This window comes from Panicum virgatum, chromosome 2N (assembly GCF_016808335.1).
Source record: "Panicum virgatum strain AP13 chromosome 2N, P.virgatum_v5, whole genome shotgun sequence".
NCBI lineage: Eukaryota > Viridiplantae > Streptophyta > Magnoliopsida > Poales > Poaceae > Panicum > Panicum virgatum.
In genome coordinates this window covers 49304170-49325866 of record NC_053146.1, presented here as the reverse complement: position 1 = coordinate 49325866, position 21697 = coordinate 49304170, and the positions used below count along the sequence as shown (strand labels likewise).

General features: G+C 52.0%; 2 protein-coding genes across 2 annotated transcripts; one reads left to right on the top strand and one right to left on the bottom strand.

The window, feature by feature from the left end:
• Positions 1-1518: 1518 nt before the first annotated feature.
• Positions 1519-3227, top strand: LOC120660938 (zinc-finger homeodomain protein 1-like). The gene has a single exon (XM_039939602.1). It carries the CDS (start codon positions 1925-1927, stop codon positions 2750-2752), a length of 828 nt encoding a protein of 275 aa, XP_039795536.1. The 5' UTR covers positions 1519-1924; the 3' UTR covers positions 2753-3227.
• A 16640-nt stretch (positions 3228-19867) lies between these two features.
• LOC120660937 (GLABRA2 expression modulator-like) lies at positions 19868-21320 on the bottom strand. Its single transcript, XM_039939601.1, has 4 exons — positions 20997-21320; positions 20783-20884; positions 20377-20669; positions 19868-20287 (listed from the first exon to the last, which is right to left on the bottom strand). The coding sequence occupies exons 1-4, from the start codon at positions 21091-21093 to the stop codon at positions 20099-20101; spliced, it is 681 nt and encodes a 226-aa protein (XP_039795535.1). The 5' UTR covers positions 21094-21320; the 3' UTR covers positions 19868-20098.
• Between the last annotated feature and the right edge of the window lie 377 nt (positions 21321-21697).

Sequence of the window (21697 nt, the reverse complement as noted above, 5' to 3'; positions counted from 1 at the left end):
TGCGTATTCGCCGGTGTCTTGCTCCTCTCCTCCCCTAGCTCGAAAGTGACGGTGCACCTTACATCACTTGGACTCGAACCAGCCGATCAACGACTTGATGCTGTCTAGCTTGTAGCTGGATTTGATTTTGATCATAGGAAACACAGCTACTAGTACTACTAGTACATCGTCTGATCATATATATAGGAACTAGCGGGGTGACCCGCGCATTTGCGCGGCTAGTATTGATATTTTAAATATATTTCGTATTTTTTATCTAATTATTATTCATAAACTTAAATCTTTCTCATCAAACGATCAAGAGTGCTTCTCTGCTGCTAGTATCTTAGATATGCACGATATGTAGTTTGATGTGCAAAACGATGGATAGATCTATATTTATAAATAGAAAAATATTTTAATGGCACTGCTGCGTAATTTATAAACACGTATATGGATATTTTAGGCTAATTTTTTCGTAATGGCAGTGGTGGGTAATTTTATCTTATTTTTTCCGATTAACGTGGAAATTTCTAGACCTTGAGAGCGAACGTATAGGCTCCGTTTGTTGGCCAAATAATAAGATAATAGATGAATCATGTTTGTTTCACCAGCCAATGAAAGCGCCTAGTTTGGAATCAACGTCCACTTTTAAACCTCCTCCAATCCAAAGGTGACGGGTCACCCAAGTCATAACTATGGCACATCAGTGTTTTACCTATAGAAGAGAGATAAACAAGACCTACCTCAGGTACACATCCCTGAATTAGAGAGATTGATATGTGAGCTTTTCTAGATGTACTGAGCTAGTGTCTCACCCCACTTGGTGGAATATACTCTTACACTATCTCTCAAATGTATAAGCTAGCAACTGACAGGATACAAACAGGCTGAATGCTAAGGTGGAGTAGAGATGAGAGAAACGAAGAGAGAAGTAGCGGACTGTAAGTTTACAGTCGTCTTTGACATAAGAACCAGGAAACTACTCATATGAAAGAGATAAGTGAGTCATATATTAATGATGAAAAGCTAACTACTACAAAAAATAGACTGAGAGGTATAGGCTGCAAGGATCCTTACAGCCACACTCACTCATTGACTGAATTATTAACCTTCCTGGAAGGAGACCTTACCAACCTGAAACTGAAAGCACCCTCAGTTAGTGCGGTGACGATACCTGGAAACAGGAGAGATTTGACTTTGCTAGCTAGGCGCCTGTGCGTGCTGTGCTGTGCTGTGCTACGTGCTATGTACGCCGCGGCTAGGCTTGATCAAGGGCCCCCAACAAATCCCCAAAGATTGCTGACATTTTTATAGTTTATTACAGTTTATTTTGGCACCTGATCAGGGCACCGTACTGCCACTCCGCGTGAATTTCACCGCGGATGTCCATATTCATCCATAGATTCGGGGGGAAAAGGGCCCGGGAGAAAAGAAAGACCGGGCGTCACGGTCGGTCACATATTCTAAACCGCAATTCGAAAGGCGCTGGAGCCAAAACCACTTGAAAAGGGCAGCGCCGAGGGGGACAGCCGTGCCATGCGGCGAAGACATGAGCGCGACGCGAGAGAGCCTCGCTCGCACAATCTCACGCCGCGGCCCTGCCGCTGCTGAGAGATCAGATCAGACAAAGGGCGACCCTGATCGATCGATGAGGCATGCGACCGGAGAACGGGTGAGAGAGAATCAGAGAAACCAAGGGGAGAGAGAGAGAGAGACGGGGTAGGGTTACATCATCACCCTAGGAGCGAGGCACTAGCGGCTTGGTGCAGCCTTCCTGCAGCACCGCGGCGCGTCAAAACTAGCAGCCGGACCGTGTCCACACTCTCTCTTATCTCTTCATCCCGCTCTTAACCGTGCTAAGCCCCTCTTAGCCCTCGCCTGCCCTAACTCGAGTGAACACAGGCCAGGCACAAGAAACACCTGCCGCCGGCCGACGACGGCCATGGACTTCGACGACCACGACGACGGCGACGAGGAGATGGCGCCGATGCCCGTCAGCTCCAGCTACGAGACCCCGCCGCTGGCGGCCGGGTTCGGCGGCGGCGCGGCGCAGCCCAAGCCGCCCGGCGAGCCCGTCCCCCTCGCCAAGGCCCCGGGGGGCCACGGCGGCGGCGGCGGGAGGTACCGCGAGTGCCTCAAGAACCACGCCGTCGGCATCGGCGGCCACGCCGTGGACGGGTGCGGCGAGTTCATGGCCGCGGGCGAGGAGGGCACGCTCGACGCTCTCCGCTGCGCCGCGTGCAGCTGCCACCGCAACTTCCACCGCAAGGGGTCCCCGACCTCCGAGGGCTCGCCCGCCGCGCTGGTCGCCTACGGCGCCGCGCCGCACCACCAGTTCCCGCCCTACTACCGCACCCCGGCCGGCTACTTCCCCCACCACCAGCCGCTCCACATGGCCGCGGCGGCGGGGCACGCGCCGCGGCCGCTGGCGCTGCCGTCCACCTCCCACAGCGGGCGCGACGACGGCGACGACCTGTCCGGGATGCCCGGGCCCATGTCGGCCATGCTCCCGCTGGGCGGCATGTCCCTGGGCGGCGCCGGGCCCTCCGTCTCGGGCGGGTCCGGGTCCGCCGGCAAGAAGCGGTTCCGCACCAAGTTCACGCAGGAGCAGAAGGACAGGATGCTGGCGTTCGCGGAGCGCGTGGGGTGGCGCCTCCAGAAGCACGACGAGGCCGCCGTGCAGCAGTTCTGCGACGAGGTCGGCGTCAAACGCCACGTGCTCAAGGTGTGGATGCACAACAACAAGCACACCCTCGGCAAGAAGCCGTAGCGCCCCGCAGCAGCAGCAGCAGCAGCACCTGATCGATCGGCTGATCCCCACCGCCGCATGCCCACCGGGTCGGTCGATCCCAGTGCGGCTAGCTGCCCTTGGACGGCGGCCGTGACCTGCCTCCGGTAGGTACTCCGCGTATCTTATTCAATTCGTTAGCATCCATCCGGCTCCGGCGTCCGGCGCCCTCGCGGCGGCGTAGGTTAGTTGCAGTAGTAACTCGTAGTGAGCGGCTCGATCGATAGTCGTTCTTGGCTTCATTAGGCGGTTCTTTCATTTGTCATTTAACCGTACTTGTTTGTGTTCGTTGTTTATTAATTAATTCCTGCGGCATTGCCATTTGCCTGTATGTTTGTTTGCTTCTTCTCCTTCTTCTCCATGGGAATGTCCTTGTTCTTTGCCACTCGCAGCCGATCCATCGACGGATCGGCTGCCGTCTGCCGGCGAGGAGATGTATTTGGGGATTGCGGCTGCATGGATTCTCTCTCTCTCTGTGTCGCGTCCTCTTATATTTTTTGTGGTTACTCGACGCCGGGCGATTGGAATCGGGTGCTCGTAGCTAAAAGGGGAGAGGGTGAATTAGGCAAACAAAAAAAATTAACCTCAAACTCCAACTATTTGCATATGAATTAAACTAATTCATACTAAGTTGTTGTGCAACTAGTGTTCTTCTAGTGTGAAAACCCTCATCCCAAAAAAATTATGCAACCTATAGCCAATCTTATCAAGATTCTACTCTAGAAAATAAAAGCACACAAAAATTGCAATAAATAAATGCGGAAGCTTAAAGAGGGATGAGAGAACGAAAACTCTTGTGATACGAGGATTTATCCCGTGGTTCGGTTAGCCACAAAGACACACCTACATCCACATTGTTGAAGCACTCATAAAGAGTATTGTTTCTCGGCCATCAAGTCTCTTCCGTAAACATTACGGTCACCATGGCCACGGGTTCCACTAAGGAGCTTCTCCACCAAGGAAGGGGGTCGCCACGTCCCCCGCACAAAGCTCGTCGTCGCCGCTCCACACCAAGCCGTAGGGTCGAAGACGTGCCGGCGAGTCACCAAGACTCCAAGGATGGCCGGCTCACCGAGTACAAGATGGTTCTCTCCTAGAATCAAGGCACAAGACACACAACCTTGCACACTCACTCACTCAAGAGCTAAACTAGTGCTAAACCTAAGGATGTGATCAATAAGCACTTTGATTGGCTTGGAGGTGTTGAGGATGTGTGTGGAAATTCTCTGAACTCCAGCAACTCCAAAATGGCCGGGGTGAGGCGCTTATATAGGCCACCAAGTCGAACTAGCCATTTTGAGCCGTTACCGCTTTTTCTGCGTAGGCGTCGGATAATCCGACGGTGCCTGCCCAAGGGCGTCGGATCATCCGACCCCACTGTCAATTCCCTGAAGCCGTTACAATTCAAACGATCTACTGATGTCATTCATCCGACCCATTAATCCGACGCTCTGTAAATGACGCGTCGGATCATCCGGTGCAACTGCCATATTTGAATTCCAAACAACGGTCACTGATCATTGCCACTGCTCATTAGTCCGACTCTCAGAGACTGCCACGTCGGATCATCCGACCCTGAAGCCAAAAATCCATCTTGAGAATACAGGCTCTCTGCAGAATCACCCGAGCCTTTGTCCGACCTTTAGCTTGCATAGCGTCGGATAATCCGACCCCATAGGCAATTTTCATCCCCTCAAAACATGCTCTCTGCAGAATACTCTTACTCAAAATCCGACCTGTGTTTTCAACGTGTCGGATAATCCAGCTGCTTTGAAGTGTTTATCCGACCTGGCACATTCGGATTATCCGACGCGGTGGCGGAGGGAGAGAGAGGAGCGAGGGAGGCCGGAGGTGGGGCGCGCCGGCGAGGGAGCTCGAGCTCGAGCTGGGCCGCGCGCCATGGCCGGAGCTCGAGGGCTGCGCGCCCACCGCCGTGCCGCGCGACCGCCCCCTGGAGCTCCCCGCCCGCCTTCGCCGGCGCAAGCACGCTCGAGCTCCCCGCCCGCACCGGCCCCGCGGCGGGATGGGGAGCAGGGGGCTGCGGGATGGGGAGGAAGGGGCGGCGGTGAGCTCCAAGGGTAGGGAGCAAAGGAGGTGCGGCGCAGGATGAGGGATGGGGCGCAGGCCGAGCGAGGGACGGAGTGGTAGATTTGCGTGCGCTGTTGGAGGTCACTTTTTTTGCAATGACGATGTATTTTCTGTGCGTGAGGCAAATCAACGATTCTCATTTTGCATTGGCTTGTTGGAGTCAGTCACTTGGAGACCCATGCATATTGTGCAGATGCACTGGCACTGTGCACATGATGATGTGTTCTTCGCTTGTCTTTTTGGTCTCTCTCTCCGCCTGGCTCATCAATGCGCTTGCAACTGTTCGCGCGAGATAGAGCTCCACCCGCATTAACTCCTCCCCCGGTTTCGCGAGACGTGTTAAGGTTGTCCTGACGCCTGACACGAGGCCCGATGGATGGTGACGGCATGGAGACATGGAGTTCGCCTGCTAAAGCATGCATGGCATCATCCAGCCCCAGCCCCGGCCAAGGCGCGCCGTGTCGCTGCGCCGGCCTCGTGCCATTTACTCTCCTCCTCCTCGCCTCCTGGCGGCCTTTCCACTTTTACTCGCCTTCAATTCTCGGGCACATTGCCGATGCGGTTTGGCATTCATGGCGGCTCGCCGTAGACTTGCAGAGTTGCATGATCTCCCCACAGCTCACGCACGTATTTACGACGAGTTCGCCGGAGTAGCAGCACTGGTCTCCGTTCGTGCTGTCGTGCAGTGAGCTTTTGTCACTCGCTGCCCCTGCGAAAGGACGACGACGACGACCGCCGTATCGGAAGCGACGAGGCAAAGCCTTGCCAGTTGCTAGCCGGGTGCTATGTGGAAGTCCGGGACGGAAAGGAGAGCCCGGCCGAGCACGCCAGTTGCTGCGACGCGACCTTTCCTTTGCTTTTGGGCGCCGCGCCGCGTGCCACGGCACTGCGCCTCGCGTGCGCGCAGCACAACAGAGCCAGAGGCTGCCCGGAGGGCGCACACACGAGTCACGAGTCTCACGACCACGAGGCGGCGAGCGTCTGAGCGAGGAAAGGTCGTGGGCGCGGTAGCCGGAAATGCAAATGCAGCGGCCTTCCGGGCCGGCCGGGCCACAGCCTCCTCCCCTCTTCGTCTTCCTCCTCCTCGCATCGTGCTCCGCTTTCTGCTCCTCCAGCAGCCTGCGCCGGATCTGCGCTCCAGCTGTGGGTGGAAGCCAACGCCGTCGATCCGGCGCCGGCTAGGTGCCCTGAGCTAGTGTGAGCTAGGCTATTCTAGGCTATGCGTGGGCGGTGGCAGGGAGAATCTGGCGACGGCCGGGGTCACAAAGTTTTGTTCTCTACCGCGGAACCGGGGCCCAGCTGGGCCGCGGGACTGACAGGTGGGGGCCCGGGCGCTGGGTGTCCACCTGGCGCCACGGAACCGTGCCGTGGCGCATGCAGGTAGGCGCCCGGCCGACAGGGGGAATGCAACACATGCACGCCCCCGCCCCCTCGTCGTAGTACGTCCTGGTTACTCTAGCCGGCCGGGCAGCCGAGGGTTAGACGGTGGCGCTCCAGCCTCCAGGTGATCGCCGCTCGCTGGATCTGGTCCAAGCTCGCCGTGCTAGGCTGCCAGCAGCGGCTGCTGGATCGATCAGTGGTGCGATGTGCGTCGTACAGTGTACTAGACGTTCACTGGCATTTATGGAATCCCACTGCTGTCCTGTGGCCCTTTGAACAACCGTTGCTGTCCTGTGGTCCTTTGAACAACCTTGTTTGCTTCAGACTTCAGGGACGACGACTGAAATGGCGATGCAGTATCATAGAATTTCGATTTTAAGACCTCTTACATTGTGGATACCTGTCAGGTGAATGAAGTTGGAACTTTGTTTGGTCCATGTGTTCTCCACCATCCCGTCGAGATTTAGCAGATGGTGTTCTTTCTTCTAGCTAGTTCAGGCCATCCCGGTTGCTTTATAATATTCAGAATATATCATTGGCATGATGATGTAATAACCGACAATGACCATATGCATTGGATGATGGAAAATGTTGCATATCTATCTTTTTTTCTAAAAAAATTCCGGTCACTTCATGCCTTCTTCCTCAAGTCCTTGTCTATCGTCAACTTGCTCTCGCCTCTACTTATCTTATTGTCCCTGCTTCTACCCGGGTATATGGTGGCGCCCTAGACATTGTTTATTTTCTGTTTCACCCGCTACTCTTTCACGCACGTGTTTGCCTTATCATGTGCAACCAGGGGTGAAGCTAGAAATTACGGCAACCTGGGTCATCATCATTTTAGGACAGGATCATCAACGCTAAAAACAGTAATAAATAGTATCTTTGAATAGAATTATGGGAACTATGTCGCGGTCGGCTAACCCTGACGGCAAGCCGTAGCTCCACCCCTGTGGGGTCCTCTCAATGCTCTAACGGCCACACTGGATATAGACCAAACCATGCAACCAACAATTTGTTGCATGGATGGCGCACCTCGTACTGTCCATCCAAGCTGCCATTGTGAATTTCCTCTAAGCCGGAAAATTGCATCTTTACATCGACACATTTTCATGCCTGTCGACTGATAGATAGAAGCGCAACTTTAGATGATTGAATTGTAGGAGATGTGTTGTCTCAACATAAACTATTTTATAAGCTTTGCCTGTATATATGTTGATACCACTTTAGCTAATCCCTTTATTCCAAAATTACAGATATTTAGTTTGTCTCAAGTCAAACTTCTTTTAACTTTGATTTTAAAAGTTCAAGCAACCTATGGTTGCCGCAGTTTTCCTAAAACATTATTTGTTTGCTAATGTAGAAATTAACATATTTTTTTAGTAAAATCAGTCAAAGCTAGAAAGCTTTAACTTAGTAGGACAGAACTAAAGCGCCCTGCATTTCGAAACGGAGGAAATAGTCGCAACCTTTTTGTGGACGGGTTAATGGTTCAGCAGTGGAGCTTTTTGCAGGACCGCGACCTTTTTGCAGGAGCGGCAACAAACGGAGTAATGGACTGCCCCAGCAATGTTTCAATGTTTCATGCATCAGACGGTCGGACCTGAGAAGAAGCTGCAGGCCAGTTCTTCGCTGAAGTAGCGCCGATCGATCGATCCCACACAACAGTCGGCGCACAGACCTAGCCTCGGCCCTTGCCTGGTGGTGACCAGATCTGGGCACGCAACAATGGCAGTTCTTGCAGCACTGGTAGTAGCCAGATCTTCATGGGCTCACCACACCAGCTACGTAGGCCGCCGTGCCATCAGACACGGTAGGCCCGATCTGGCATCGCTCGCTGTTCATTGACAAGAAATGTGCATGCCTGTGACAGTCTGAACCCTGAACTCACATGCTAGCAGGACCCATCCCCATTCCTCGCAAACGATCGATCCGGAGAAGGTTTAGCAGACAGAGACCGCGATGACAAGACGTGACCGAGGGCTTAGTCTCTGTTTAGTTGCAAAATCTTTCTCTACAAACTTCACTATTCACCTATCACATCAAATCTTTTGTCTCATACATGGAGTACTAAATATAGGTAAATAAAAAAACTAATTACATAGTTTTGATGTATATTGCGAGACGAATCTTTTGAGCCTAGTTAACCTATGGTAAGACAATATTTACTACAAACAAATGAAAAGTGCTACAGAATCCGATGCGACCCTTTTTATCTTTTTGCGAATCTAAACACAGCAATAGCCGCACGCATCTCGGGCGCTGTTAGCCGCCACTGTTACGCCGTCGTCGTCCTCTTTCCCTTGACACCGATGGCTCGGCAGGATTAGGGGCCGCGCGGGTCCGGTCAAAGACGCTGTGCCGGCCCGGCATGCAGCAGGACGCCCAGGCCACGCTCCGCCACAGTAGCAGCGGTCGACAGCACGATGCGTAGAGCGCGGGGCGTCGTAGCACGAATTCGCTCACGCGTCGTTGCCACTTTTGTGCAGGTCGCTCATCCTGTACAAGTGTACAGTGTCACGAGAGCTCGGTCCGGACGGGCCTAGCTAACTGGCTAGCTCCCAACAAAACCCAAACCCTCTTGATGCCGACGGTCGGTCGGTCAGCTAGCCTGAGTAGTGAGTCTCTGACTTTTTGAATCTCTGACCGAGTGCATGACTTTGCCGCTGCTGCTGCTGCACGCTGGTAGATGATGTGGATGTGGTAGAGCCAGCAAGTCAACCATTGTGCGCTGGTCAACTTTTGATGCGGGTGGGTACAAGCGTACAGTCATGCTAGGGCATGCTATTACAGTACTCATTGCTGCTTTGAGTTCGAGATGTCCCGTCACAGGCCCTACTAATCACTAGCATCAGGTGGGTCATCAGGTGTCATGGCTGAGCCATTCCCCAGATGGATCGGTCGGTAGTCCCATCCCATCTCTGATATGGTTTTTGGGTTGCTAGCTGCTAATAATACGATGCTAATAACATCTGTACTTGCTAGGACTCTGACGGACTGACGCCGACAAGTTTTCAGACCTCAGCGTTTTAAGGCTCCCCGATATCAGGAATTCTGGTGGTTCAATTCCTGCCGGGCTCAAAAGCCACGCGTCTGATTTGCACTGCACCAGCACTTGAGTTCCGGTCATCTTCCTCGAGGACTCCGTCAAGTCTCCGGTGAGGTTTGGGGTTTGAGATTTTGATTTGGGATTTTCAATTCAATGTTGGACGACCTCAGTCCGGCCGGATGCTTACCGAACTAAAATCGAGCGTTCATGAGAGTTAAAACACCCGATCTCTCAGACCCATCACCCGGGTACTAGATTATTGGCCGTCGAAATAAACACAGATAAAATGGTAACACACGGCCGGTACAGAACTACTGCTGATGTCTTTTGGAGGCGACAAGCAGTGCAGAGCTGAGAACTGGAGCATTGCCACTGCCAGTGCAAAAGACTGTGTGCGTGCATGCATGCACGGGCATGGCCTTCTTCCTTTTGTTCTTTTGGTCGAAGGAGTGCAAAAGCGAAACAGAGGCGACGCTGCCACAGACATGGCATATGGCAATAATGCTGCGTGCGTGCGTGCGCGCGTGCCTTGGATAATGAGCTTCGTCTCCGTGCAGCGGCAGCCTGCTGGGACGACGCTGCCCACTGATGCCTCGAGCGGAACTGTAAAAGCGAGCGACGGGGAAAGGGAGAGCACTAGCAGCTCGACATGGACTCGTCACGCACACACACATTGGCTGCAAAAGCTTGCATGCATCACCCTGTCATCGCAAGGTTCTCTCCGATGGAGTTCTGATCGGAGCACTAGGCGGGGCTGTAAAAAGGCCGGTTAGGATCGATTTTTCGGCAAAGCCGGCAGCTTTAGGCGGCACACACCCACTCCACGATAGGCGTCGTCGCGTTGCGAGCGCTAGCGTGCGTGCCCTGGCCACGATCATGCCCCCCCCACTATCTATCGCGCATTCGCACGGTTAGTATCTTTGTCGTCTTGTCGACTTGGCAGTATGGTACTTTGCAACACGCGTACAGGGGCTCGGCCGGATTACAAAATGTAGAGGCAGGTGATGAAACATGGCGATCCATAAACCAAAACGGATGCGGCCAGGCACGCACGTAACGTAGCTATATCAAGGTCGGTATGCTGTGCCGATCGGGTGGCAAGGTGGCATCTATGAGCTATCCACGCACGCGTCAACCACCCAATCCTTGGGGCGCTTGACCGGGCCGATTGACCGTGGCCGGTAAGATCTGTCGGTGGCAGGCCGGAGAATCCATCCAGCCTTTTCCCGGGCCGGTCGCGGCCTCTCATGATTACGATCCGTCGTCGATTTTTTTTTATATATTTTTTTTTTCGATTTATCAAAAATATATGTCGTTATATTTTTTTTTTGCAAATATGTCACCCTGCCGCCGGTTCGTTTGGCGGTAAGGAGATACCGCCGGATGAACCGGCGGTAAGTTCATTGGCCCACGGCCGATCAAACATACCGCCGTTTCATCCGGCGGTAGCTACCGGATGAACCGGCGGTAGGTGGTACCGCCGGGCTACAGCGCGGCTATAGCCGGCTATAGCCGGACTGTAGACGCCCAGTGTCCTATCGCCGTTTAAAACGGCGGTAGGTATTCCCATATTTTTTTAATTATTTTATATGCTCTCACTGTTGTAAATAATTATTTAATTATTTTATAGGCTGTCTGAACTTAATTATTTTCTTTACGTTTAGATATATTTCAGAAAATATTTTCTTTACGTTTAGAGATATTTCAGAAAATAATAGAGATAGCGGAGGTTAGGGTAATATTTTTAAAAAAATTAATACAAATTAGATTTAACTCTAATAGAATGTGAAAATATATTTTTATGAGATATTCATAAGTTTCAATTACGATTTCGATGTCCTGTCACCTTGCATCAGATTCTTCTGCACCCCCACTATAATTAAAAATGTGGGAGGACCTACCGCCGTTCGAAACGGCGATAGACATGCGTGAACCATGCCTATAGACCAAATAGCTCCATCTATAAATAGAACATCGCCCCATCTCATACGAAGTCACTAGCCATCCCCGCACTACCACCATGTCTTTCTCTGGTTCTACCTATATTTTGTGGAACAAGATTAGAGAACCTGTGCCTCAAGGAGTGCAGGTTTCAATATGCTTCTGCGGTTCGTTTTGCAAGCTGATGGAGTCCAAAGTTTTGGGCGATGACTTCGGCATGAGGTTCTTCATGTGTGAGAACTACGAGTACGATCCGCCAAAGCGTTACGACAAGGACAAAGCGAAGGTATCACCTCGCCCTATCTAGTTTGCGCCTTCGGAGTTCAGTAAGTTAATTCTAACTCGGCTTGGAAATAGAGTCCACCACCTCTTTGTGATTTCATACAGTGGCTGGACACGGAGCAATCGACCGAAGCTAAGGAACACGTTGAGCGCGAAGCAAGGTGGGCTGCGGAAAGGTGGCAGCGAATGCTGCAAGAGGAAAAAATAGAGGAGAAGCGCAAGAAAGATAAAGAGATCCAGAAGAGGTTCGCAGATGTGGAACGTCGGCAGGCGGATGAGCGTGAAGCTGGTAAGGAGAGGAAGCGAGAGAGGGCCCGCCGTGCGAAGGAGGCGGGGCACGAGGCTATTAGGAAGGGGAAGTATCCTCGGTGCACTCAGTAGATGACTATCCTGTAATGTTTGAATTTCATATTCCCTAAAGCATGTTAGGTATAGATGGAACACGACGTTAGCGTGTTCCATGTACATGCCAGTGCATTTGTTTTTGTAATTTGAATGTCTAATTAATCTGCATTGTGTACTTTCTACTACAAGTACCCATTTCATAAAACATGAGCTACAACTAGATTTTTCAGAAGCATTGCTCTACAAATAAACTTTTCAGACCGACGTGATGACAACTCCATGGGCATATATCGGCCAGTACACACAATAAAAACAAACAAAACAATCACCGTTCATACATTGAACACAAATAAAATAGTGGTCCACACAATTCAACGCACACAACACATGACATGGCATGTCAGGACCTGTTGCAAGCTACTGTAACGAGGTCCAAGACTAAACCTAACATGCCTTAGATAATTCGAACAAACGTTATATTATTTATTCAGACGGAGCAGTACAACATCAATCATTCATGGGCAGTACCCTTATCACGTCCCGCCATGTCTGCTTTTGCACGCTCGCATTTGCGTAAATCTCCATTCACCTTCTTTAACCACTCCATATATTGCTGATCACGACGAGTGATCCACGTGTCAATCCACTCATGGAAATGACACCAATGAGTATGCGTGTCATCACCAGCGTACTTTTACAAACAAGAAACGATTCAAAATTATTAAAAATAATAAAATCATATTTATAAATTAATCTATACCTGTGATGTTGCACCTCTTTTTTGGACTTCCTCGATATTCTTGCAACACCAATTCCTCTGGCCAAAAGTCTCATAATCACGAGATATGTTCGGAACACAATGCATTTGGCAATAGCAATCGGGTGGCTCTACATCATTCGGCCATACCTTGCAATCTGTAATACATCTATTGGGATCGTTAGGAGAGGGTCCTAAATTAGCCTCCATTTCCCGACGGAAAGCTGCCCGGGAGAATGAGGAGTTCATAACTGTTTGTTTGGGCTAATTAAAAAAAGTGAAACCTGAATTGCAAGTCTGTGCTCTCGTCAACCACAAGGTGGTCTTTTATACACGCAGGGCTGCTTGCATCGTCCAAGCACTTTGAACACAGATATTACCTCTCACAGCTTCACAGTCGTCCACGCTTCTGCACTCGCACGCTCCACAGCGTGCACTCATTGCACTTTAAACCACAACAGGACCTCTCACTGCTCCTACGTTCAGTACTCGCACGCTCCACAACGCTCACTGCTACGACTTTAAACACGGACACGACCTCTCGTTCCTGACTTCTACCCTCGCACGCTCAACACCGCTCACTCATCCCACTTTAAACAACGACGTGCCGCGAGGAGGGACATGTCGAACTGAAACCGTGGAGCCCTGTCCATAGGTCGACGTGCAGGGTCGGTCATATCTCCCTCCACAAGTCGCACAATCGGGTGAAGACATGAAGCGCGTAGCCTGCATCGCGAAAATGAAACATCAAGTTAGAACAAACGGTTACGGAAACAATTAAAATATGTGACAAATGTAACCCATACCTAGGAACCATGCGACGGTGTATCGGCATCGTCGACATGGGCACACGAGCCCGAAACGTCCCTAAGCTTATGCCATGGACCGCAGACATGTACGACCGGTGGCGCTTGTCGACGAGAGCATCGAGCAACTCAGGGGTGGCTCCTTCCTCGTGCGCCATACCTGTATAATAAGATTTATTAGAAAAAATTTCAGAACATAAATAACAATATTAAGCATAATAACATGAAGTAATATAACAAATACTTAATAAAATACTAAATAAAACATAATGTAATAAACTAATAAATGATGCACAACAAATTACATATCATATAACTTCAATTTCCAATTACAGCAACAAAGTTGAACATACGTTTGCGCCACACATTACAACAAATATTCGTACGCCAAGATGAAATCAGTTTACGTCATATTAGTTCTTAATAATACATAATTTAACATCAAACATGATTCAATAGCGAATGACACAGATGACAATCGTCATCGATCACATAAGGCCATCGTTGTTCGGACGGCGGCCACGACGACCCGTTGCCTGTGTTGCCGGATTTGGAGCAACTTCTGATGGGCCCGCTCCATCTGTGCGGCCACCATAACTCAATGCCATACAACCCTTATACGTATGACCCGTCTCATGGCACTTCGAGCAGAGGCGGACGTCTCAACCAGCCTCCAATCGATCCATGTTATTTCTAATGCGTTTCTTCTTGCGTCGGCCCACCCCTTGAAACATTTCTGGATCTGGATCCGGAATGTAAGTTGCATTGTGTCCAGGATCAGTTATGAAGTCTCACAGGATGCGGAACCCATAAATATCGTGCCTCCAAGTCATCCAAATAGTTTCCTTCATGAAGTAATTTGAGACATACATACGAGGCTGTAGTCCACCAGCTTCAAAACAGACAGCAATGACATGTGTGCACGGCAGGTGCAGCAGCTTTGGCTTATGACATGAGCAAATACAAGCATCAGGACGGAGAACACACTCCTGCACATGCTTCTCACGCCGGCCCCCCATTCGGCCTTTGTCCCTACACATCACCTCGTACCGACGTTCCATAGAGCCAACTGGAGTCACTCGATGTAAACGTGCCTTTTTGAAAGCTTCCTCCATATACTCCGTAACCTTGTATCCGTAAACTTTGCGATTATCGACCATATCTTTTTGTGCCATAGCATAACGGTCCCTAAAGTACTCGCAAGTGCGATACAAGAAGAACTCCACGATCCCAACAAGTGGCAATGATCTTACACCACGCAGCACCCAATTGTATACCTCGGCTAGGTTCGTAGTCATTAAACCGTACCTAGCACCTCCTTCATCAAACAGTAAAGCTCATTTCTCTTTTGATTCGTGCTCAATCCACTCCGAGAATATCTTAATTGCCCTTCTCCTTTTGCGCTTGACAATCGGACCGTCCAAGCCCACGTCTTCAAGTGAGACCTGGTCGTCCTCCTCTGTATTGACAGATCTCTTCGCTAGCTCCGCCGTTTGCTTTTTTGTTAGCTCATCCAATTTTTTCCATAGGAAGTTGAATTTCCTTTCCTGATTCGGACTGCATAACCGCTTGAATAGCTTCATAAGAGTTTTGTTCTTGAATTGGCTATGAAATTTTGCCCCCATATGCCTCATGCACCACCTAGTCTTTAGGTCCTGCCAAAGTGCAGTCCTACTACGCTCAGTAGAACCATTCTATATGTCATCGATTGCTTGTAATATACCCTTGTGCCGATCATGAATCAAACACACGTTCTCTACATCTTTGACAATCATCTGCTTCACCCTCCGCAAAAACCAATACCAAGTATCCCCTGATTCTTTCTCCACAAAGGCAATTGCCAAAGGCAACAATTGTCTGTTACCATCAGCTGCAACAGCTGTGAGGATTGTGCCTTTATACCTTCCTGTCAAAAATGTCCCATCTATACAAATGACTGGTCGGCAGTGCGGAAACGCCTCTGTCGTGGGATTTCTAGGGTACCCACAGCCGGGTGGCGGAACGCACCCGCCTATTCCCAGAGAGGGAGTGCTCGGGAAGGTACTAGGCGATTGGCTGATCTAGCTCTGAGATAGGCACACAAGAACACACGATCTAGAGTGGTTCGGGCCGCCGGAGCGTAATACCCTACGTCCACTGGAAGAGGTTTTGATCTCTGTTGTGTATGAATCTATCCTCTGCCAGGTCTTAGCTCTTAACCAGCTTGAGTTTTTCTTCTAGCGGGCGCCCCCTTTTATAGACCAAGGGGGTGCGGATACATAGGACGTTGGGGCCCCGACAAGTGGGCCCAACGTGACTGTGCAGCATACTGCGCAGAGTAGTCAAATGGCTACAGTGGTTACGAATCTTTCCTCTGATACGCTTCCATGCCCTGCTAGCCCTCTGACGAAGGGTGGTCTTCTCTTGTCCCGTCAGCAAGGTGCCCGTTGGGGGAACGTAGCTTGCGGCGTGACCTGTTGAGGCTATTATGTAGGCGTCATAATAGGTGAAGCCGAGCCGTCGTATCCACCAGTTATAGCAGACTGACAGGCGCGGCGTGGGCGGCGCCAGCGGCGTGGGCGGCACCAGCAGCCCCACTATGCATCTTGGTAATACGCGATCAATAGTACCCCCTGGTCAAAGAATCGCCTCAGCTTCTGCTACATCAATGTGGACGTCCTCCTACCGCAATGAATACGGCGGTAGGTGAACTTTAATATGGAGACCAAACGGCTTTATATACGAGTTCTGCGCTTGTAGACACGTGGCGGCCCCGGACCACCTCGAGGCGGGGTGTCGATTCCTTCCCTTGGCGAGGGGTCCGGTTACTATACCGGGGGTCCGAGACCCCAAAGGGGGTCCGGGATTCCGCGGGGTCCCGGACCTCCACGGGAGGTCCGGGGCCTCCGGCTGTTCGGGCTGAGCGTCTGCTTCTTCCGGAACACGTGGTGTTCCCGGACCTTTCCCAACCAGAGGACGGGTCCCGAATCGTTGACGGATGAACAGGGCTTCCAGACCGCAGGGGTTCGGCTGCTGGACATAGTTAAGGATAACTACAAAGCTCTTCTTGCCTAGACACAGCAAGACGGGGTACCCCAGTCCTGGGGTACCGACAGCCTCAATGCAAGCGCCCAAGGCCAAGAACGACCGTTGGAGTACCTGCTTTCCAGGCTTCTGGGCACATGGATACGTTTTCAAGTCGTAGTAGCTACCAGAATTTCTAAGACAAATAGTGTGCAGCAATGCCGGCATATTGTGATACGAAGCTTCATACGTCTCCCACCTCATCTGCAGCGCTTTCTGTTTCACTCTATAAGTTTTGTTGTAGCTAATTTTATATTTAAACTCCTACTCAACAGCACAAATGATTGACTTAGGTTCATAACTAGGATTGTCCATGATCAAAGGGTACATGTAGTTAGCTATGAAACCTGCACTGAGGTTGCGGTGCTGTGGTTCTAATTGCTCAAGCAGGCATGTGTGCTCCACAATTATTTTGACCTCCCAGAAATCCTGCCACTTGGCCATAGAAGCGTACACCTTGAAAGGACATTAGCTTCTCACACAACGCACGTCATATGTTCTCGGACTGCTCTTGATAACTTTGAACTGTCTTTGCAAAGAGAGAGTCGACCAACGTTTTATAGCTTTCTTCATATTGTCACTGTTGACATACACCGAACCGATGCATACCTCATTTTGTCTGTACTCCCAAGGGACCGCTTCACCTTCATTTACACTTAATTTTGAAAAATCATACCCGGACCAGTTGTGTGGGACATGATAATCATCGTCATCATCATCATCATCCGAGGAGTCATCATTCATTGCATTATGCTGTTGTTCACCCTCCCTCTGAAACTCTTCAACTATCTCTGGAATGTTTTCCCCTTCATCAGCCTGACCAGTTGCTTGACGAGGTTCGTGTGCAGCATGTCTATCATCTTCTAAAATCTCGAGTTCACCACCTTCTTCATGAGGTTCATGCATCGTTTCGGTTTCTTCCGATACTATATCTCCCTGCCCTTCATGATCTCCACCCGCTTCAGTTCTAAAACTAATCTTCCCGAATGCTTGAACAAACAACACAAGCGGTAAGCCTCGGCTACTACTTATATTGACATAGTTCCTCTAGTTTTGCGTCCCTTCAAGCGGCAATAGCTCCCAAAATATTGGTTCCCTTCGACTGACCACTGTCATGACAGAGATCTCATGTTCATCTCGACTAAGGCCGAAAGTTTTAAATAGTCAATTGGATATTGAAATCCAAGTCCTCACTCTAACTCGGGGTACTTTTTTGTGATCGAGCTAAACTCTGACAAATCTACCCCTTCATGACCATATCTAACTTCACCTAACCCATAAAACACTTGAAAATACAAATTATCTGACATACCTGCCAATATTTACGACAATAATTACTCGTCCTTAGAATTTAATCAACGCTAAAAAATATTTCTGCTATTTTTACATCTATCTTAATTGTCTCTCTACAATTTCTATTACTGACAACAATTTCTATTTTTATGTAATATAATATCAATTAATAATATTTTTATGAGACTAATATGTCTGTTTGAACTCATTAATATTTTCAATTATATTCGTATGTAAACTAATATTTTCAATTTCATGTTCTACGATTTTATATTAAAAACAATTATTTGTAAATCACTAATATTTATTAAAACTATTTCTACACCTAAAACTATATCTAAATCAATAATATTTCTAATACTAATCTACCAATTATTATTAATAAAACTAAATTATAAAATATACCTGACACGAGTAGGCGCGCGACGCAAGGTGGCGAGACCGCGGCCGGGGGAGCACCGGCCGGCCAAATCCCGGCGCGCGGGGGCCGGGCGCAGGAGCGGGCGGCGGAGCGAACGGGCAGCGGCGCTTGGCGGGCGGGGGCGCGAGCGGGCGGGCGGCAGCGCGGGTGGCGAGCTGGGCGGCGGCACTTGCGGAGCCGGGCGGGGATAAGTGGGGGGTCTAACCGCCGGTTGGTCCGGCGGTAGGTACTTACCGCCAGATGAGCCAGCGGTAAGCTCCAGCTACCGCCGCTTCAACTGGCGGTAAGTTTCCGGCCCACCAAGGCCCATCGGCCGGCCTCCTACCGCCATTTGATCCGGCGAAATGCTGTCAGGCGGGGCTTATCGCCGGTTCATCCGGCGGTATCTCCTTACCGCCAAACGAACCGGCGGCAGGATGACATATTTGAAAAAAAATATAACGACATATATTTTTTGATAAATCGAAAAAAATAATATAAAAATAAAAAAAAACTCCGTCGTCGGCAGGGGGAAAGCACGGCGGCCCACCGCCCGCGCCAAAGCCAGGATCGCGCGGACGGCCATGCATCCAGCACCAACCAACACATGCGAGCACGTACGCACGGGGGCTGGGACCGGCCGGGCCGCCGGCGCACCCGGCCACCACCCGGCCACCACCCGTATCCCTCCCTCCTCCCAAACCCAAAGGGGAAAGCGCCCGTCGCCGCGACCGGCCGGCCGGGACCGGGTCGCGGCCGCGGGTACGCTCGATCCGCCGCTCCGATGGGGACGTATCGGCGGGGAAAGGCGCGCGTGAGAGGGACAAAACGAGGCGTCGCTCTGGATCGCGAGGCTGGAGCTGGAGGTTCCCGGATGAGGAGTGGGAGAGGCAGGCGTCACATGCGGGCCGCCGGCACGGCAGCGCGGCCTTGCGACTCGGCTTTGCGTCGCGCCGCTTTGCCGCGCCCGGCGTCGGGTTGCCGGTTGGTTGCTTGCCGCTGGCGCTATGTCTGCCGCTTGCCTTTGCTTGTGGCGCCCGGGGTCGGGCGTGTGGGCCGGCCGTGCGTGCGTGGCCGGGCTTTTTCGTGCGCGCATGATTGGCGCGGATTCGTGGTCCGCCCAGCCCCCTACTCCCGGTACGTACTGCTCGCCGCTGCCAAAAGTGAGTCCGAGAATTTGGTTGGTTGCGTGGCGGCGCAATGGCTGTAATAACACGGTCTGGTTGGAGTAACCATTCCGCCTGCTAATGTGGCTCCATCGAGAACAATGATCTGCTCGATGTTTCTCCCATTATTTTTTTTTTCTTACGAGAGTATTCAAGCTTTCAGAGATTCTCACCTCTCTCTCTCTCTCTCTCTCTCTCTCTCTCTCTCTCTCTCTCTCTCTCTCTCTCTCTCTCAGAGGCATATTCTTCGTGTACGTTTTTTGTAGGGGTATATTCTTCGTGTACGTACACAGGGACTAGGGGAGCATGCAGAGATTTGGACCAGGCCACTAATATTGCTGCCCACCAGCCGAGCATCTCATTCTCTGCTTGACGATTCGTTGGGCCGGCTCAGACAGCAATAGCCCAGTTTCCTTCGGAAGTGATTTGGCCCACAACTGCATTCAACGATCCACAACAAAGTGTCAACTTCGAATATTGGCACATTATTTCTGCAACGACAAGATCGCTTCAGACAAGAATCGTGAGGGCCAGAGGTTAATCTTGTCCGTGATCACCTTCAAGGTCATCTTCCAGAATAATCATGGCCTTCTCTGAATAGAAAATGCTCAATCGTTCTCTTTGCTGACTAACTGTACCAAAATATGCCATGAAATCCGGAGATGGGTACACTGTACTAAAGCGCAGCTAAACAGCACGCTGCAAAACAATGGTGCTACGGGAGCGAGAACAGAGTACAGAGTACAGAGCCACCCCCCTCAAGCCTGCAGGTTGTGGAAGCCGCTCAGCGCCTCCTGCAGGTGCGCCACCGCGCCGTCGTAGTTGACGAACCCCATGAACCAGAACTCGTGCCTGTCCACCGACACCAGCTCGATGAACTTCTCCGCGGGGTTGAGCTTGCTCGCCGACGCGCTGGCCGCCCTCAGCCGGTGCAGAGGGATCGCCACCTGCACGCCTTCCGCCGTATCAGCCAACAAAGGAGAAACCGTCGCGGGACTAGAGAGTACATACAGACCAGCGCAGAACGCCTCGATACCTTGTAGTAGCTCCACTCCTTCCGGTCACCGTCGCCGTCGCCGCCGGCGGCGGCCTCGTAGGACAGGGGGCCGTCGCTGCAGAAGGCGACCCTGGCCGTGGAGAGGTAGAGGACGCCCACCACCGGGCCGGCGGCCGTGGAGAGGTAGCAGGCGTAGGACTTGCGCAGCTGCTCGTCTGGCGGGGCGCTGAAGGCCTGCCGGAATATCCTGTCGTGGCCGCCTTCCGCCAGGACCTTGGTCCCCTGCGCGATCCTCCCCAACGCCGCCTCCGCGATGCTAGGCGCCGTCCTCACTGGTGACCAAGGAGGCATGGTTAACTACCAGTGCTAATCTGATGATCATTCAGCTAGTAAAGAAAAAGCGGCGATGGTTAGCGCCGCGGGGCAACGAGGAAGAATCACCCACGGTGCTGCCATGTGTTGCGCGACAGGTCCTCCGCCTTCCTGGTCGCCTCGCCGACCTTCCGCCCCCACCGCGACAGCGCATTCTTCACCGCCTCCTTGGTGCCTGGGCGCGGGAACAGCAACCAAACCGGGTAAGTTCCAAGCGCTGGACGGCGAAGAACACAGAGCCCAAACCGATCGGTGAGTCATGCGCTGCACGCGCACGGCGCACCCACCCTTGGGCGACGCCGGCTGCACCGGCGAGGGCATCGCGTAAGGGCTGGCCTCCGCCGCCGCCGCCGGCGACCGCCACCCTCTCGCGGCCGGCTGCATCGCTCGCGCAGCCGCAGGAAGCAGCTGGTTGGAATGTCCCCTCGTCGCTTCCCGATTCCCGTTCACCTCGCGCGTATCGAAATGGGCTGGCTGGCTGGTTGCTTCGGCGCGACGGATACGCAACGGCGGAGTAGGAAACTGAGGGAGGGTGCCCCGCTCCGCTCCACTATTTACCGAGCGCGACGGCGACGAGCCACCTTTCCATCAACCACCCCATTCGCTGCGCTGCTTCGGTTGCACCGGCTCCCCTGTATGGCTGTATCTGTGTGCAGGCGGGTGTGGGGCCGCATGTGCCGAGGGAAGCGGCCGGGGTCGGCGCTCGGCAGCCAGCAGCGGCCGGAGCGGCGCGGGCCGATTCGACGGAGCCGGCCGTTCGGACCTAAGCGGACGACGCCACGTGACGGGCGCAGCGGCCCCCCGGGCCCCGGCCGGAACGGCACGGCACGGCTCCTTTTGTTGTGTTAAAAAAAATGATCGGCGCCGGTCGAGACGTATGCAACGTTGCGGAGGGCAGACATTGCCACCGTTCCTTGTTCACGTCACACGCTACGTGACTCGGCCAGGTTCAAGAAAGCCAGGATTTGGCATCATCTTGTCTGCTGAT